The sequence below is a fragment of the Centroberyx gerrardi genome, chromosome 7 (assembly GCF_048128805.1).
Source record: "Centroberyx gerrardi isolate f3 chromosome 7, fCenGer3.hap1.cur.20231027, whole genome shotgun sequence".
Classification (NCBI taxonomy): domain Eukaryota; kingdom Metazoa; phylum Chordata; class Actinopteri; order Beryciformes; family Berycidae; genus Centroberyx; species Centroberyx gerrardi.
Window position 1 is genome coordinate 18,815,838 of NC_136003.1, and position 17,198 is coordinate 18,833,035.

Here is a 17,198-nt window from a genome sequence, read left to right on the forward strand (position 1 = left end):
GCTGCTAAACCAGCCCAAAATATACCGGCCAGCATTTGTTGTGCATCTACCAAAGGGTACAGAGAGGGAAGAATACACTAATAGAGCTGGTTTCTTGTTTTGTTAGCTATATTATGTATGAAAGCATGGCTATATTGGAAGATCTTTTGCTGCTGTCCCCCAGTTCCGCCACCTTACTGCTGACTGTTCTGGTCCTGCTGGTCCTCTACCTTTTCTTCTCCAGCTCTGGCCCCCAGCAGAAGGAGCCTCCAGGACCCAAACCTCTTCCCTTGCTTGGTAATTTGCTGCAGTTCGATCACAATCTGCCTCACAACACCCTCTATAAGGTAAATAATTGATATGTTTTTTTTTAACCCTCCTATTATGTTTGGGGTCAATTTGACCCCATTCCACAATTAACGTGTCTAAAAACATGATTACCATTATTTTTTCAGCTTGACACTTGATGACTTTTCCTAATTTCATGGGGACAATAGGTAAACATAAAATGTAACATGATGATACGTTGTCAAGGTCCTGTACACACTTTGTATACAACGGTGTTGTTTGGGGTCATTTTGACCCCAAAAACAATTGCCTTATAAAACCAGAGAAAATATAAAGTTTTTACACATATTTTCTTTCTCTGTTTTGACTGATAATGAATTTTTTGATCTTTAAAAAACGTTCCCATGCTTTAGGGCCCATAACATAAGATGCACAGTTTTATCATTTTTTATAGGTTTATATTGCTGGGGTCAATTTGACCTCAAACATAAAAGATGTCTGTTAATTTTAACATAATAGAAGGGTTAAAGGTGGTGGCCAGTGGCCAGGTTGTATAGGCCACTGATGTAAAAACTACCGATACTGAAAAACGTAATGTAATAAAACTAAACTTGTATTACTTACATAATTGGCTTGTTGACTGTTTTGGCTGAATAATGTAATAACTTAGACCAATAATATAATAACACTCTGAAATCTCTTCAAATGTCCATTAATTTGCACATTAAGTGAATTAAGTGTAAAAAAAATGTTGATGAATCTTCTTTTAGTGTTTCATTTTGATAACAATGTAGTAACCTGAAATTCACTCTGCCATTCTAAAATGGAGTTTTGGTCAGGCGTGCATGCAGTTATACTCAACCGGAACAACCAGAAAATCCAATTTTCCTATTTTCCTCAGTATCTCAATTAGTTTCTGACCCAGCTGCTGAGTCAAAACAGAATGCTGGGTTGGCCATTTAACCCAGCACACTGGGATGATATTTAACGCAAATGCTGGTTTATATTAACTATATAAGGGTTTAGATTTACACTGGGTTATTATTATATTTCAATATCCCATACAATACAACATACCCCCAAAATTGTATTTAAACTAATAACAGACAATAAACGCAAACACAAGATAGCTGGCCAGTCGGAAACGGCGCTATGACGTGAAACGCCATGGAAATTGTAGTTCTTTACCAAGCTGGCTGTTTATATGCACATTCGTGTCCTTTGGACATCTTGCTTTAGGCCCCAGTTACACTTGTCATTTCATGCGTCCCTTATCCGGATAGTATCCAGATATGATTTATCCACATTCTATTTACACCTGGCCACATCAATGCCTGCCTCTCCTCTCCCTGCTTTCCCGCGATGTATGCAAATGTGGAGATGGCAGACGCCACAGAAATTCAGTTTTTAGACGGCAGGCGCTACTTAACACAGATTATAAAAAAAAAAACACTTGTAGTGAGAATGTGCGCACCGCTACAGAAACTGACCCAGCGTGCGCACATTTTAGAGACAGTGGGGAATGGCAACTTTGATGGCAAAGCAGTGAAATAAAGTAAAAATGGCCTTTACACTCAGTTCATTTCCAGGCCGACTCTACAGCAAACACACACACACACACACATATGGTGTGAATTAGTCTGAAGTAAGTGCATTACAGTCTTTTAGCAGAGCCCCTATTTGTTCCAAATAATTGCGACAAATTCAAGGTGTTAAGCAATTGGACTTAATGTCATAATGTTATTAATGATGCGTTATGGTTTTGTAGCACACGGCCGGCACGCATTGGAGATGCCGGTGCACAGCCGTCCTCTACAGCCAGCTCTCCACCACCGCAACGAGCTTCTTGGCGTCAACCTTTATATCTTCATATATATTTTTAGTTTTATAAACGGTCCGGCTCTTGCTGGCAGCATTAACTGCTGCTGTGACATGTTGCAACTCAAACTTTATTTCGTCGGTGATGCCCGAACTGAAGCCGCCTTTTTCTCTTTTCCGTCTTTGTAATTTTCTCACACAGAGAATGGAATGACAAGCACATTTGCATGCATCAGTATTCATTAAGGGCGTTGTTGAGAGACATTGTTCCATTTGGGAGGAGTTGATGGTTGATGCATTTACACTTGGCAAACTTGAGGATACAATGCGTCTCAAACCACCTCCGGAAGTGGTTTGAGCAATCGGACACCAATCCGTCTCCAATGCGTCTTGGTTGCATTTACACTTGTCTTTTTTTTCGTCTTTGCGAGAGGGCTGGTGAATGCGAGGGTATGAGCACTTACCCTCATCTACCTTCCAGTAAACTCCTGTTAACTCTACACCTGCCTCCGTGGGCATGTCTGCTCTTGGGTCTCACTTTGTCTGTCACAGTTAAAATGTGCGGCAGGTGTAGGCTACACCTAATTGTTCCTTGTATAGACACAAATCTTTCAGTGTACAGTTCTGCTGTCTTCTGTCTTTAAATTTGGCAGGAGCGGGTTGTCATTTTTTTTCAGTTTACAAGGAGGGCCACGTGATATATTTTTGAGCCTAAGGGAGGCTTGACATTTTAATGTTGGTCGGAAAATCTCCATATATACTCCTTATCATAAATATCCAATGGTAACTCCCATGGATGTATCAATAACATTACAGATGAGGTACGCAGGCAGCTACTCTTCAGACTTTCATTAGTCACATATGTGAATGGTGGACTTGAATGGGTTTTATGCAGAAAAGTCACACCTTTTATAACCTGTTATAAACATAAACCCTTTTGATAACATTTTTATTTTCCAGTTGTCTGTCTCTCTCTCGCTCACACACACATGCACATAGACCTTTTCTTTTTTTCTGAGAACAGTTTGAATGTGTGCAGTGTTAAAATGCTGTTAAAAGAACGTTTACATCATCTTTACCCAAAAGTAAGCAAAAATACCATATATCAGTCCGTTACTTTAACATCCCATGCCAAAAAAATGGGTATAAATGTTGGCCAATTTATTATTGGTCAATTTTAGTTCATCTTGAGAAATATTGATCGTGCAGTCCCAGGCAAGAGGAATAACCAATGCAAATTATTAAATTGAGCAGTATTCACATTTAATGGCAGCTGTTTATTAAATACATTAAATTAACTGTGAATTATTTTACAATTTACAGCTCAACTGAGCTGCATGAAATTTAGTTCAGTACCATAATATTGATTTTCACATGGTCTTTCTGGTATCTGGTTGCTGCCATTTTTTTCAAAGCAATACCTTACTGTAGTTGAAATCAACATTAAAAGGCTGTTGAATTAATTTAATTAGTTAACATGTAGGCTATTGTGATCTGAAATACACCAACACTACTGCCTGTACCAGAATTATTCATCTTATACACCACAGATTCCCCCTGTACAGTAGATTATCTGATTAGATTTTGGAGCACCTTGCTGCATAAATCTGCATATTGATGTAGACAAACTCATTTTCCTGAAACTACTCTAACTCCATCATGCTTTAAGAAGACAAGTATGTTGACATAGAAATATTTGCTTTTAATGCATTAATTTGCTTATTTAATTACCTCATTAGCTTATGTTTAATATATCATGGTGGGACATTATGCAGCTCATGTACCTCTTGTTTGTTTCATGGCTCTGTCTCTATGATTTTTTTTTTTGCTGGACAACACACACCAAACTGACACCATGGACACAGTACAGCTGCGTAGACAAAACTGATTTGGCCACACAGTTTCTGTATTAATCTGAACGTGGTTTGATTGCTGTCTGGTGTTATTGTTATTACGTGACCTTGATCTCAGCTCTCCAAGAAATATGGACCAGTATTCAAAGTTCATCTTGGACTCAAGAAGACGGTGGTCCTGGCAGGATACAAGACGGTAAAGCAGGCTCTGTTCAACCATGCTGAAGTGTTTGGAGAAAAGGAGATTGTCCCAATAATCAATGACCTAAATTTAACACATGGTAAGGACCCAAAAAAGATTAAAACATTTTGTGTTGTATAATTATTCTATTCTATTCTAATTATTGTAAAGTATTCTACTACCTTGTATAATTACTTATCAACAATGCTAATTTATGAATAGAGGAGGAAAAACAAACATTTTGTTAAAATATTTATCTGCAGGAATTATATTTTCCAATGGGGACTCATGGAAAGAGATGAGGCATTTTGCCCTGACCAAACTGAGAGACTTTGGAATGGGCAAGAAGGCAAGTGAGGAGAAAATTACCGAGGAGAGTCAGTACCTGATTGAAGTATTTAAACAAAAAGAGGGTAATCATTTTATATAATTTTGGCAGAATTGCAATTTTGGTGGTGAACAAAAAAACTTTTCATTCTTACATTGTTAATTTCTTTGCTATTCTGTTTTTTCTTTTTTTCAGGTAAAGCTTTTAATACTGCCCAGCCAGTAAACTATGCTGTCTCCAATATCATCTGTTCTATTGTCTATGGTAGCAGATTTGAATATGATGACTCAGAGTTCACAACTATGGTGGATCAAGCTAATAAAAACACTCAACTTTTGGGCTCGGCTTCAGTACAGGTATTGCTTAATATTTTCATGATTCTCATTTAGCATCTTGCTCAGTAAGCATCTACTACACAAGATAACGATATTAAATAGATTACAAATGAAACATGTATGATATGTTTAGTGAAATTGTTAAAAACTTTGGTTTAATATTTATATTTTACATACCGTACCATACATATCTTATGAAAAGCTACGCACCTTTGATTTGTATAGCTAGACATGGCCAGCTGCATCACCTATCACTGCGCATGCACCAAAACCACATCTGCATACTTTAGTTGGACCAAAATCAAACTACTTAGTTTGAGGTTAGACAACTAAAACAATTTGGTTATGGTTTTGGTCATGGTTATATAAGAACAACTTTTGCTGAACATGAAAACTTTTTTCACTGCTAAAATTCGTTTTGCATGAGTCAGGACTTGAACACAGGTCACTGGAGTGAAAAGTAAGTAACCACAGCACCCCTACTTTCCACCGTGCTATTTCAATCAGGAGAGACTAAGTGAATGATACGTTTTTATTGCATGATTGAAATTACGGCAGAATCTAGAATTTACAGAAAGGCTTGGCGATTAGACTCTATCATGAAATTATCTTCATGGTGTTGTAATCCCATGAAGGCAACATATGATAAATTTCCCCCTGATGGAGTGTAGAAGCTGGTGGTGGTGAGAGGACTGTAGAGATTAACGTCCTGCAGGTGTCCGATGAAACCATAGGCTATAAAAAAAGATATGAATGAGGTCCCCCTAAAATAATGAAATAATTTCTGACCTTACCCAGGAGAAAAACTGTGCCAAATAGACATAAAGAGATGGTAAATATGATGAGCTGAGGAATTACCGGTAAATATGATGAGCTGAGGAATTAGCAGGTAAGAGAGGCTAAATGGTCAGCAGCAACAGCAATATGGGGTAACATGAGATAGCCAGCGGTGGACAGAAATAATTGTTCATCACCAGGTTTAGCCAGCAATGACCAGATATAGATCAAAGACGACCAGATAACAAGAGACAGCCAGCAATGGCTAGACAGGGCCAGCAAGGACCGGGAAGAGCCAGCGATGGGTAGAAATGGCCATGTGATTGAGCAGAATTGGCCAGCAATGGCTAGAAATGATCAACACTGGATAGAAATGCCAGCAATGGCCAAGAATAGAAAAGCACCTTAACTTCTGTTTTGAAAAGTGCTATATAAATAAGGTCTATTATTATTATTATATTATTATTATTGCTGGAAAATGTGTTATGTCGATTGTTTGTTTGGGGGAAGGCGGAGTAAAACTCCAAAAGATCACAGCCTTTCCTTTAAGATCTGACTTAAATGGTGTGTGCATTGGCGAGTATTAGCAGCTGGGGAATGTAAAGATACGCAGCTAGGGAGCAGGGATAGCTGGCCAGAGAATAGGCTACTGAGGCAGAGGAACACTGTAGATTTGCGTGGAGAGAAGTGAGTTGATTGAGGAGGGGACCCTGCATAGACGCCTGGGTGGAGGCAGCGTCTCTGAGGATGAGGCGGTGGTGTTAGCATTTCACGCGTTTGAAGTGTGCCTCTGCTGTCTTAAGACAATTAATGAGGAATTGGGTTAGGGTTTGTCTCTTCACCCTACTTTGTATTAGTACCATAGGATTTTCCAAACAATTGGAGCTACAATGAGTTACACCAGGGCAGAGATCATGTAAAATGTGGCCCATCATAATATCCATCATCTGCAAACTCCAGTTAATGTCCACCATCTAGCTACTTTTAAGCACTTTAGCCGATTATCACAACACCACGTGTCAGGATCAGAACGAGGACTCAAACGCAGACACACAGACTGAAGCGGAGAATACGGTTCAAAAACGTCTTTACTGAAGTAGTAGGCAGGTACAGGGTCATAGAGAGGCACTGGTCAAACACAGGTGGTCACAAGGCAACAATACCAGTAGGAGTAGGCAAGCAGGGCAGTCCAAAGAACGGGCAGGGTCAGAACCAGGCACACACAAAACTATTCAGCAGAGCAGAACAGGTAATGGCGGGAACGAACTAGGTAGCAAGCTAGAACGATCTGGCAAAGACTGAAAGGACAGTTGATATATATATTATGGCTGCGGTCGAATAGTCTTTTTTGCTTAGGAAGGTTCCTAACTGAGTGAAATGACCCGGAAGTATCTAAGTGGCAGCCATGATAAGAGCTGTTCAAATTCTCTAAATGCTAAGGAAAGGTGCTTCAATGCTTCCTTACTTAGCTCCTTTAGCATAGGATACACTGGACGATCCTTTACGAAAGGAAAGGAGATAATGGCGTCCCACAATTCCTTGCGGCAGCAACATTTAAAGCGACGCACCATTCGGCCGTTCACGAAAACAAACGATCATGACCGACAAGGGACGCAGATCATCATGCAAGTTACCGTTGCTTATTAAGCATTTTCCATCTTATGCCATAACCTATGCTCAGTTTGCATTAGTTATTTCTTCATTCTGAGCGTTGTTGTATTGCCAGCCTTTAGGAATATCATTAATTAATTTTACTTCAGTCACAGATGCTGAAACCCTTGCCTTAATAAAGGTCTGTATCAGCCATAACAACTTCAAAGCACAATCAAGTCAACATTTCAAGGTGTTTACTGAGTTGTGTGGTGGTTCTTAAGCTATTATATGCATAGGCTTATATGGGGCGAAGTATCTAAGATGCGCTTTTAGTAGTCCATATTCGGAACATTGTAGTTTCACCACGGCAGACCCACGTCATTAACATCCGCCGTCGCATAATTACGTAGCCTAGTGTAAGTGCAGTCGGATTCTCTTAGCACCACGGTTGTCTTTTCCTAAGCTTATGAATTCTCCTTCACATCTTTCCTTGACCTCATGACGTTCTCCAACGAGGTCAAGGAAAAGTGGTTAGGAATAGGAGTTAGGACGTATTTTTTTGACTATTCGGCCGCAGCCTGTATATGGGGAAGGCTAAATGGACAGATGAGCTGCAGCTGGTGCAGCCGGTAGCAGGCGGGGCTGACTGCACACAGGTGTGCAGTGACAGGAACTGGTGAAGGCAAAAACCAGGACTGGAGCAGAGCTGGTCAGGATGGTAAGATGGCTGGGATCGTGACAACATGACCATTCAGCTCTATATCTGTTCAGTTTCCATTAGTGCTGCCCTTCTACCACTGTACGAAGTTTTGGAATAATTGGCAGGGTGTTTATGTCCGCAGCGGAAATGAGTTCTCCAGTGCAATGTTGTTTGATTGAGCCAATAATGTCTGCTGATAGGCCTTTTTGTGAGAAGCCACGCCTACTGCCACACCCCCCTTCGGCCAATCGGTGTGAAAATTTAATCAGTTCTTCCTTGCCCTTCGACCAACATTTCCACAAAGTTTCATGGTGTTGCTAGAATCTGTTTGGAAGTTATATGCCTTTTTGTGAGAAGCCACGCCTCCCTTTGACCAATCGGTGTGAAAAGTTAGTCAGTGATTCTTTGCCTCATGACCAGCATGAAGTTTAATGGTGTTATGTGAATCCATTCAGAAGTTACGTGCCTCTTTATCAGTGGTCACGCCCACTGCCATGCCCCCTTTGGCCAATCGGTGTTAAAAGTGAATCAGTTCTTCCTCGCCCCATGACCAGACAAACAGACAAACAGACAGACCGACAGAACAGGGCGAAAACATAACCCCGGTCCAGGTAATGAAGTGGGAGAAAGACTTGTGGACACATACACTGTTGTCTGAACCTTTCCAGCAAATTGAACATTTTGTTATATCAGTTCTGGATCAGAAAATGTACTCCTGTTCTCAGAAAACCATCAAGGGTCAGAGTCACGTCTTCTGTTTATTTATATTCAATTTATGGAGCTGTGTGTTTATGTGACATATATTAGTGAGTGGGGTACACACTCTTCTCATTTCTGGCAATTGGAGACAGTAGTTAATGTTCACTAGTTCAGAGCAAACATATTATTTATGTCTTATGGCCCAAGTATAACATTTCCATTGGCACCACAGAATACTTGTGAATTCCCCCTTGCACACACACCTATGACACTTCAACCAGGTCAAACCAAATAGTGGTGAATCATATTTTGTTAGCACCCCAAGTCTACTAGTGTGAGTCCAGTGTGTATCCCATTGCATATGTTCTGATGTTTGGTATGTCCCAGCTGTCGCTTAAATACATGATTTTACAAGAGGATATACTGTATACAACAAAAAATTTCATTGTAGGCCAATGAGAAAGCAGATAATGTGAATTTGTTTGTTTGCTTTGCTTGTTTGTTCAACAGTTGTACAACAAGTTCCCAATGTTGTGCAAATGGTTTGGAGCTCGAAAGCAACTGATGAAGAGTGCTTTTGCTAATAGGAAACAGATAACAGAGTTGATCAGAGGTTTACAGGAGACCCTCAATCCACAGATGTGCAGAGGCTTGGTGGACTCTTTTCTGGCCCGCAAGAAACACCTGGAGGTATAAAAACGATGCTACCTGAAGTAGAGGGAAAGAGGTAGTCAGATTTATTTATATAAGTCCATTATCACCAACGGGGGTCTCAACACACTTCACATAATAAACAGAGAAATACTAAGATAAACATGTATATAAAAGAAAAGTTAATACACACACATAATAAAACAACTAACATACATGACACTCATACTGCACATATCATATGTAATCGTAAAAGCCATGCATATGCTCCCCACCTGCACATGCATGTGATAAGATAAGATAAGATAAGATAGCACTTTATTAATCCCCTTGGGGAAATTCAGGAAAAGGCTAGTCGAGGTCGACAGTGGGAGAGGGGAGAGTAACAAGGAGTTCTTTAACTGACTGTAGCAATCATTTGTGATCCCATTGCCTTCGGACCAACCAACATTCATTATGGGATAAGGTGCCTTTGTAAAAGATTCAGTAGTCAAGCCTGCCATCCATCCGTCTGTCTGTCTGTCTGTCTGTCTGTCTGTCTGTCTGTCTATCTATCTATCTATCTATCTATCTAATAAGTGCATTGAATATAAAGAGCCCACTTGTCCTCACATATTAATGTTGCATACTCATACTTAATCCCCTTTGCTCAATTTTGCACTTAAACCAAGCCAGGCCATTGAAGAGGGTAGCTATCAGTGCAACTCCTTCCATTCCCTCAAGGAACCAGAGTTAAATTCATTACCACTGATTCCCATTTTGTCATTACGGGAGACCCCATAAACCATAAAGTATGGTTAATCATTGCTTTAATCAAGCAAAACCATAAATGGTACATAAACCATTAGGAAAATGGGATGTGTACATATCAGTGTGTGTGATGGGTGCTGCATGCATTGACAGTGGTTGCTGCCTCACCCTGCTAGTTCATGTCTTTCACAGATATGGGTGCAGAGGATAATAGGGGCTGCCGCTCACAGAGAACAAATTTCAATCTGATGCCGTAGATCAAGCTGAAGGGTTAACTACAGCTTATTGGACATGGAGCCCAGGCCTTCACTAGCACTGGCTCAACTTCTTGTTGGCTAATAGCAGCTAGCAGATTAGCACATCAGACACAAAAGCTACTTTGGAACAACATCCTAGTGATGGAGTACACATGTAAGTGTGGGAGAATGTGGTTGCATGAAATTAAAGAAAATGTGGTGTCTTTAAGGGAGGTGAAGACAATAAAATACAAAAGCTACTACTACGTTTGAAATGTCTTGTTCGTTTCAAATATGATTGTACTGACACTCAGCTGTTTCAATATTTGTAAGGAATCTGGGGATATGAATTCTCACTATCATGAGGACAACCTACTGGTGACTATTGCCAACCTGTTCACTGCTGGCACCGATACTACGTCAACTACGATTAGATATGGCCTACTGTTCATGGCCAAGTACCCCAAAATACAGGGTAAGGAACACACATTAAACCCTCACTTAAATCCTGCTCCATTCCACCTCTATTTTTTAAATGGATGCCTTAGTTTGACAAAGGGAAATAAAGTGGTCATAATTCCTCAACATATAGACTAAAATCATGCCATTGAATCACAATCTTGTATCATCTTGTTAGGTGTTTGGAAAACACATTGAGATGATGCACAACAAAAACAAAAAAAACATTTCAGTGTAGTTATTTTGTGCATTTCCTTTTTTGCTGATGTATAGTCAATACTGTACTATTTGAGTAAAAGGGTGTTTTTTTTTTGTTTTGTTTTTTTTTTAATTTGGAGCTTATAAGGACAGGCTGCTGGATGGGGATGTAATGTTTTCAAGGCTGAACTTATATACAGTATATTTAGGAATTCGCAGAAGGCCAACTTGTGGTAGCCTGACACTCATTCTGCATATCCCTTCTTTTCATTGCAATGTAATACTTTGTTGATCCCCCTAGGCATTGGCCTGTAATAAGCAATATCAGACCTTTTAACCAATCCTGAAACTAATGTGTGCTATTTGGAGATTTCATAGACATAATAATATAACCAATATCAACACATGCGGGCCAGCTGTGTTGTTGTTTTCACCTCTTTTTCAAGCCTTGTTGTTCAATTCCACTCCGACCAAAGCTCCTCCCAGTCCATTCAGTAGCTTTTCATTTTTTAAAAACTAGCTTGGCACCTCCCTCGCTGTTTAAACGTGCCCCTCAACTTGATTCAGTTGGGAGAAGGTAACATGAGGCAATTCTTGAAAAGATTAGTTTTCAACCTTTGATGGAAGATGGAGAGAGTGTGGACAGGCTCAATGGCAATAAGAGAATCTTAGCTGTTTCCCCTTCAGAAAAGTTCTTGCCAATACAATATGTTTTTGTGGTTATGGCTGCTGATTCAGTGGCTTAAGTTTATTGAATAACCTTTACAACTCAGCAGATATAGGGTATCACTTATTCTTGCATAGCCTACTGTATGCAGTCGCATGAAATTGAGATGTTTTGTGGACCTAAAGACAATTTCTGCATATACAGTTTTCAGTTTTTGTTGCATCTATCAGGTATATACAGTACATATATACTGTACTGCCAGACTCAGTGATTTGCTGAGCATTATTCAGGGTCCTATGGTCTATTATTCAAAGTTACTGAAAGTAATTAAGTGCATTTTTGGCCACATATGCGAATGTTAATATACATGATTCAATGCATAACATTAATACTTATCAATATTGGATATCGGCCAGCCAGGTTTGTTTAATTACATATAATTGATCATTATTATACTAGTTGCCCTTGGAAAGCCCTTAACCTGAATTGATTTGCATGAACATGTTTATCATTATTATTATTATTATTATTATTGTTGTTGTTGTTGTTGTTGTTGTTGTTGTTGTTGTTGTTGTTATGTGTTTCAATGTAGTTTTAGTGGCTCATAGTCCCACTTTACCAAGGCAAATGCTGAATAATTGTGGGGATTTTTTTGGGCACAAAAATTGTCAAATTTAAAGCTAGTAATATTGGCACCACTTATCGACTGTCAGCAGCTTCAGTCCAAAAACACTGGTATTGCCCTTCAAAAATCCCAAAAACCCATGTTGGCTGCACGGTAATTCTTAGTCCAAATTTTAGAAGTTGCTCCCTAAAGGACTGGAAACAATTACCCTGAACATTCATCTTCATGAAAATGCTATTCAATAACCGGCGAGTGGTATCTATATTTCTTGGTCATGAAAGGATAAGTTTGGCGGTTTTGGACCTATATAATTTGATTCTTACATACCTGTGTATTTGGACCTGCAGACAATGTTGGCTCCGAGTCAGCTGTTGGTTGAAACGACAAGCTCCGTTGCCTCCTGCTGCTGACGAGCAGTCCAAACATGTCAAAATATCTCCAAAAAAGCCACAGGAGAGTTGAGAGTAAATAAATTAAAATTAGCTCTGATTTCATGACACAAAGCCACCATTACGCACACTTTCACTAATCAGGAAATCACTGAACTTTTTTTCTCTGCCGCTGCACACACTGCTGTGGGGTGAAAGTGTGCTGCTGGTGGCACGATCAATTTTTCGGACAGGGACAAATTCATTAAGATTTCCTTTATATTAGGTAGCTACTATTTTTTTTATTAAACATGTTTTAAGCTTCTGAGTTTAATAACTTGTGGCTTTCTCATGAATTTGTTCTTCCTCATCTTTCATCTCCCAGACCAGGTCCAGGAGGAGCTGAGCAGGATGATAGGAAGTCGTCAGGTCCGGGCTGAGGACAGGAAGAACCTGCCCTACACTGATGCTGTCATCCATGAGACTCAGAGACTGGCCAACATTGTGCCCATAGTTCGACGTTGTACCTCTCGAGATGTAACCTTCCAAGGTTATGTCATCAAGAAGGTAAATAAACCTTAACCCTAACAAAGAGGTGCTACACTCTTTCAATTTTGTATAATAATAAAATGATGATCAGTAACACTTGGCATGCACTCAATTTATAACATTGATAATGTTTCAACAAGAGCTTCATGACGGCAACAGGGCATATTAATGAATATTGATAGTTTTTGGTCAAATCACCAATTCGTCATTCTTTTAACTTTAACACTTTTTAACGTTCCACTATTCCACTAAAGGCCAATAGACTTTTCATGTAATCAAGTTATTGATTAAAGTAATTTACCAAATTTCCACAGTGTACAGCAATGTTAGGTTTTTGATAATGTAATCTGACCATTGGCACACCTGATAGTTTGTAGTGAAGGTTGGTGGCTTAAAGGAATAGTTACTCACCCTCACTCTCAGTCGAAATAAGTGAAATAGTGAAGTTTGTATGTTCACATAAGAGTTAGCTAGCACAGCTCCATGTCAGCCTTCTCCAAATCAACTGAAGTGACCAGGGATTGGTTCTTTATAGCTCCAAAAAGGGCAAAAAAACTGACCGTAAAATGAATCCAAACAGCTTGTGCAGCATGGTCCATGTGTTCTGAAGCCAAACTATTGCACTGTGAGTCAAGAAGACCTAAATTTACACCAGTATTTAGTGCAAGTCTTCACTGACACTGTTGTTTCTGAAAATGCTTGCACTTCTGTGCACCCATACATTGTGTTTTCACGTTCTACTCAGAGCCGTTTCTAGCTTGTTGGTGGCCCTATGCAAAATCTTGTTTGAGGCCCCCCCCCTGCTATTTCAAGCACTCATGAATACACATCAAATCTGCATTGACACAAATTCCATATGCATGTAAATCAGACCAAATGCTGCATTTTTCACATAAAAAACTTCTCTTAACTTCAGGAACTTAGTTGCATTGTTAAGACATCAAAATCAAAACAAACATGCAAATTGTAAATACTGAACAAATAAAAGGATTTTTTTCAAAAACAGAATGCTTTGAATAAATTATAAACTTATGAACAAGAATACACATAAAATTAAGTACTATAAAATGACACTAGCATCAGGATAAAAGTGCAAATGACAAATAACAATCCAATAATATATAGCCTATGCAAAATAATTTCACAAATTAGACAAGAGGTACTGCATCTGGTGTTTGTTGGGTCTGCTGAGGAAGATGATGATGGACCTAGTGTCTCCTGACAAGCAGAGGTCTGGCTGTGCTGAGGCTGGTCCTCCAAAGTATTTCAGAAGTGCTCCTGCAGAGACATAAAGTTTCTAGGTGAATTAACATATTTTATCATAATTATTACTCATATTGTAATACTGTTGAAATCCAAAACCTGTTCGTTGGTAAAATTACATTAGTTACTAGTAACTGGAAGAATAGTGACTAGTCATTAGAAAATACTACTGACTAGTGACTAGTGCATTTTAAGGATTAAATGTTAAAACGGCCTGCCATAGTTACTGTAGTTTAAAAATTTCTCTTAAGTAGCTTTAAAAATACCTTTTCCATACTGTAGGACAATGTTATACAGGCCTACATATTTTGTATCTGCTCGTTCCAACGCATCATTGAAGTGAGTGAAATATAAAACGCCATTTTTTTTTATGGCTGTGCCATTACATCAAATGGAAAGATCAAGATGTCTTGTGCATCATTTTATACATATTTCCCTGTAATTCAGCATGACATATTTGGTATATTTGGAAACCTTGGGATCTTGAGTAGGCTGTGAAATGTGTGTTTGTAATGATAATCCCACATGAGGGTCCTTAATCCCCCCTCCCGTTAACAACCATCGCCATAACTAAATTGTCAACCTGTGGGAAACACTTATTACATGCGAGCTGTTTGGATGATTATATACATGCCGAATTTACCAGAACACCCTATCAGTTAATAACAAAGTCTCACGTCATATTTTCATATGCGTGTTCTCTGCTTTCTTCCATTTTCTTTTTTCATTTCCCGAAGGATATGTCCTTTTGGACGTCATAGTATCGGTGAGATACTGTGGAATAGTAATCTGTCCGAAGGCCATCAACAACGTAGTACGTCAATACGTGAGAATCTGATGCTGACTTTGAAATTGGTTTGCTTGTAAGGCAAAGAGCTCTCGAAAGAATAGCTGCTTTTTGATCTATCTAGCATACAATAAATGCATTTTATTTCCACCATTATGTGCTTATAATGTATGTGTTTTTGAACAACACATGAGGACGCTTGGTTACCAAAAGTGGCCATTTATATTCAAGGAGGACAAGAATACGGTGGCGCAACGGGGGCCCCTAGCGGTCGCGGGGGCCCCTAGTGGTCGCGGGGGCCCTACGCAGCTGCGTAGTCCGTGTATAGCAAGAAATGGCTCTGGTTCTACTTGCCATGAACACGTGACCTTTCCCTGTTTCTGCATATACACTCCGACGCAGAGGTCTGCTTCACACAAACAGAAAGCGCTCTGCTTGCAACATAGGGGTGCTGCGCAAGCGTGAATCAGGTCTTTTGGTCTCACAGTACAATAATTTGGCTTCAGAACACTTGGATTATGCTGCACAAGCTGTTTGGAATTTTATGGTAATTTTATTTTGCCCTTTTTTGAACTCTAAAGAACCAGCTCCCATTCACTTCAGTGGTTTTGGAGAAGGATGACATGGAGCTGTGATAGCTAACTCTCTGTGTGTTATGTGGACATACAAACTTCACCGGTGTTTCGACTGACATGAACGTGAGATAAATTGAGTTAAATTGATATTTTGTAGCAAATAAAGCTGAGTTGTTTTCTACTGAGCCTGCTGTGTTGACAAATGTGCTACAGCATGGCCATGTTGCATTGCCACAGATCATACTTCCTTCATGCAGCCAAACTGATACTCTACACTAATCCTCAAGTAGTTCTGGAACTGTGAAAAACTTTGACAACCCTAAAGTGTGATAACATCTCTTACTTCTGTGTCTCTTAAGGAGACCCCAGTGGTTCTTCTACTAGGATCCGTTCTTCAAGATGAAAATGAATGGGACAGCCCCGACACTTTTAACCCGGCCCATTTCCTGGATGAGGAGGGGAAATTTGTAAAGAGAGATGCTTTCCTACCATTCTCTACAGGTGAGTCAGTCATATTTGTTGATGGCTTATTATCACTAAGAAATTTAAGAGACCAAAATTTCTTGACTATTATATTCCTTGGTCTGTCTTAGGTCCAAGGGTTTGTGTAGGGGAAAGTCTGGCCAGGATGGAGCTCTTTCTCTTCTTCACCTCTCTCCTCCAGCATTTTCGTTTCACTCCTCCACCTGGAGTTACAGAGGATGAGCTGGATGTGACACCTGTATTAGGCTTTGCCCTCACCCCAGCACCTCATCAGCTGTGTGCTGTTAGCCGTGTTTGAGGAAAATAACTAGTACTGCGTAGACACTGCTTAGTTATGAATGGTTGCATCTTAGCATATTCAAGTGACATTATGGAATTAATTCCTTTGCTGCCAGTAATCAAAAACTGGTCATTTTCATACTACAGTGTAACAGCACAAATGCAGATATCTACGAGTATATTCTAAATGATTCATTGCAAGTATACAATCCAACATATCATTCTTTTAAGCTTTTCAACCAATATTTTAATAATACATGGACAAGCCGATACAAAAAAATCTACTATTCAAGAACATTTTAACTAAACACAAAACAAATGTCCTATAGCTTACATATTGCTTAGTCTACAGTTGTATTTGCACAAAAAATGCTTTGACCCCATGATTGCCACTAAAGAAACTTGTCCAAGGCTGAATCTATTACAGCACCAGTGATGTGAGGAGGGGCAGGAATTCACCTCAGCTGTTAGCAGCTAAGCCGTCAGCCTAACAGAAAGCCTCTTAGCGACATTAGCACATGTAGATTATGACCGTTCTGGCAAGCCCATTTCACATTTTTTTTATTTTTAGTAATTATTGTTTCAACAGTATACTGGTAATTTATAAAAGTGTTACCATAAAGCGAAATCACACTTAAAATTCTTCATCATATTATCAGTATGCCTTTACAATCTCAAAATGTCTTGCATTCTGTTAATAAACAGCTTATAAAGCAAGTTCCACCAAAAGATGTAACATTTATGCCTGTATTTTTCA

General features: G+C 39.3%; 1 protein-coding gene across 2 annotated transcripts; it reads left to right on the forward strand.

Annotated features, from left to right (window-relative positions):
* The first annotated feature begins 125 nt into the window (after positions 1-125).
* LOC139909049 (cytochrome P450 2K4-like) lies at positions 126-16,460 on the forward strand. 2 transcript variants are annotated; one of them, XM_071895973.2, is made up of 10 exons: positions 126-289; positions 997-1,036; positions 4,057-4,219; positions 4,383-4,532; positions 4,643-4,803; positions 9,062-9,241; positions 10,522-10,663; positions 12,891-13,072; positions 16,039-16,180; positions 16,273-16,460. In XM_071895973.2, exons 1-10 carry the CDS (start codon positions 126-128, stop codon positions 16,458-16,460), a joined length of 1,512 nt encoding a protein of 503 aa, XP_071752074.2. The 2 variants fall into 2 exon arrangements, with proteins under 2 accessions (XP_071752074.2, XP_071752073.2); XM_071895972.2 differs by lacking the exon at positions 997-1,036 and having other exon boundaries at positions 126-326.
* The last annotated feature ends 738 nt before the right edge of the window (positions 16,461-17,198 follow it).

Bases quoted from the DNA above. Each gene is read 5' to 3' on its own strand.
- LOC139909049 (XM_071895973.2), top strand. From the start codon at position 126: ATGGCTATATTGGAAGATCTTTTGCTGCTGTCCCCCAGTTCCGCCACC. The intron at 4,220-4,382 runs GTAAGGACCCAA...ATTTATCTGCAG, and splicing joins TGACCTAAATTTAACACATG to GAATTATATTTTCCAATGGG. The intron at 9,242-10,521 runs GTATAAAAACGA...AATATTTGTAAG, and splicing joins CCCGCAAGAAACACCTGGAG to GAATCTGGGGATATGAATTC.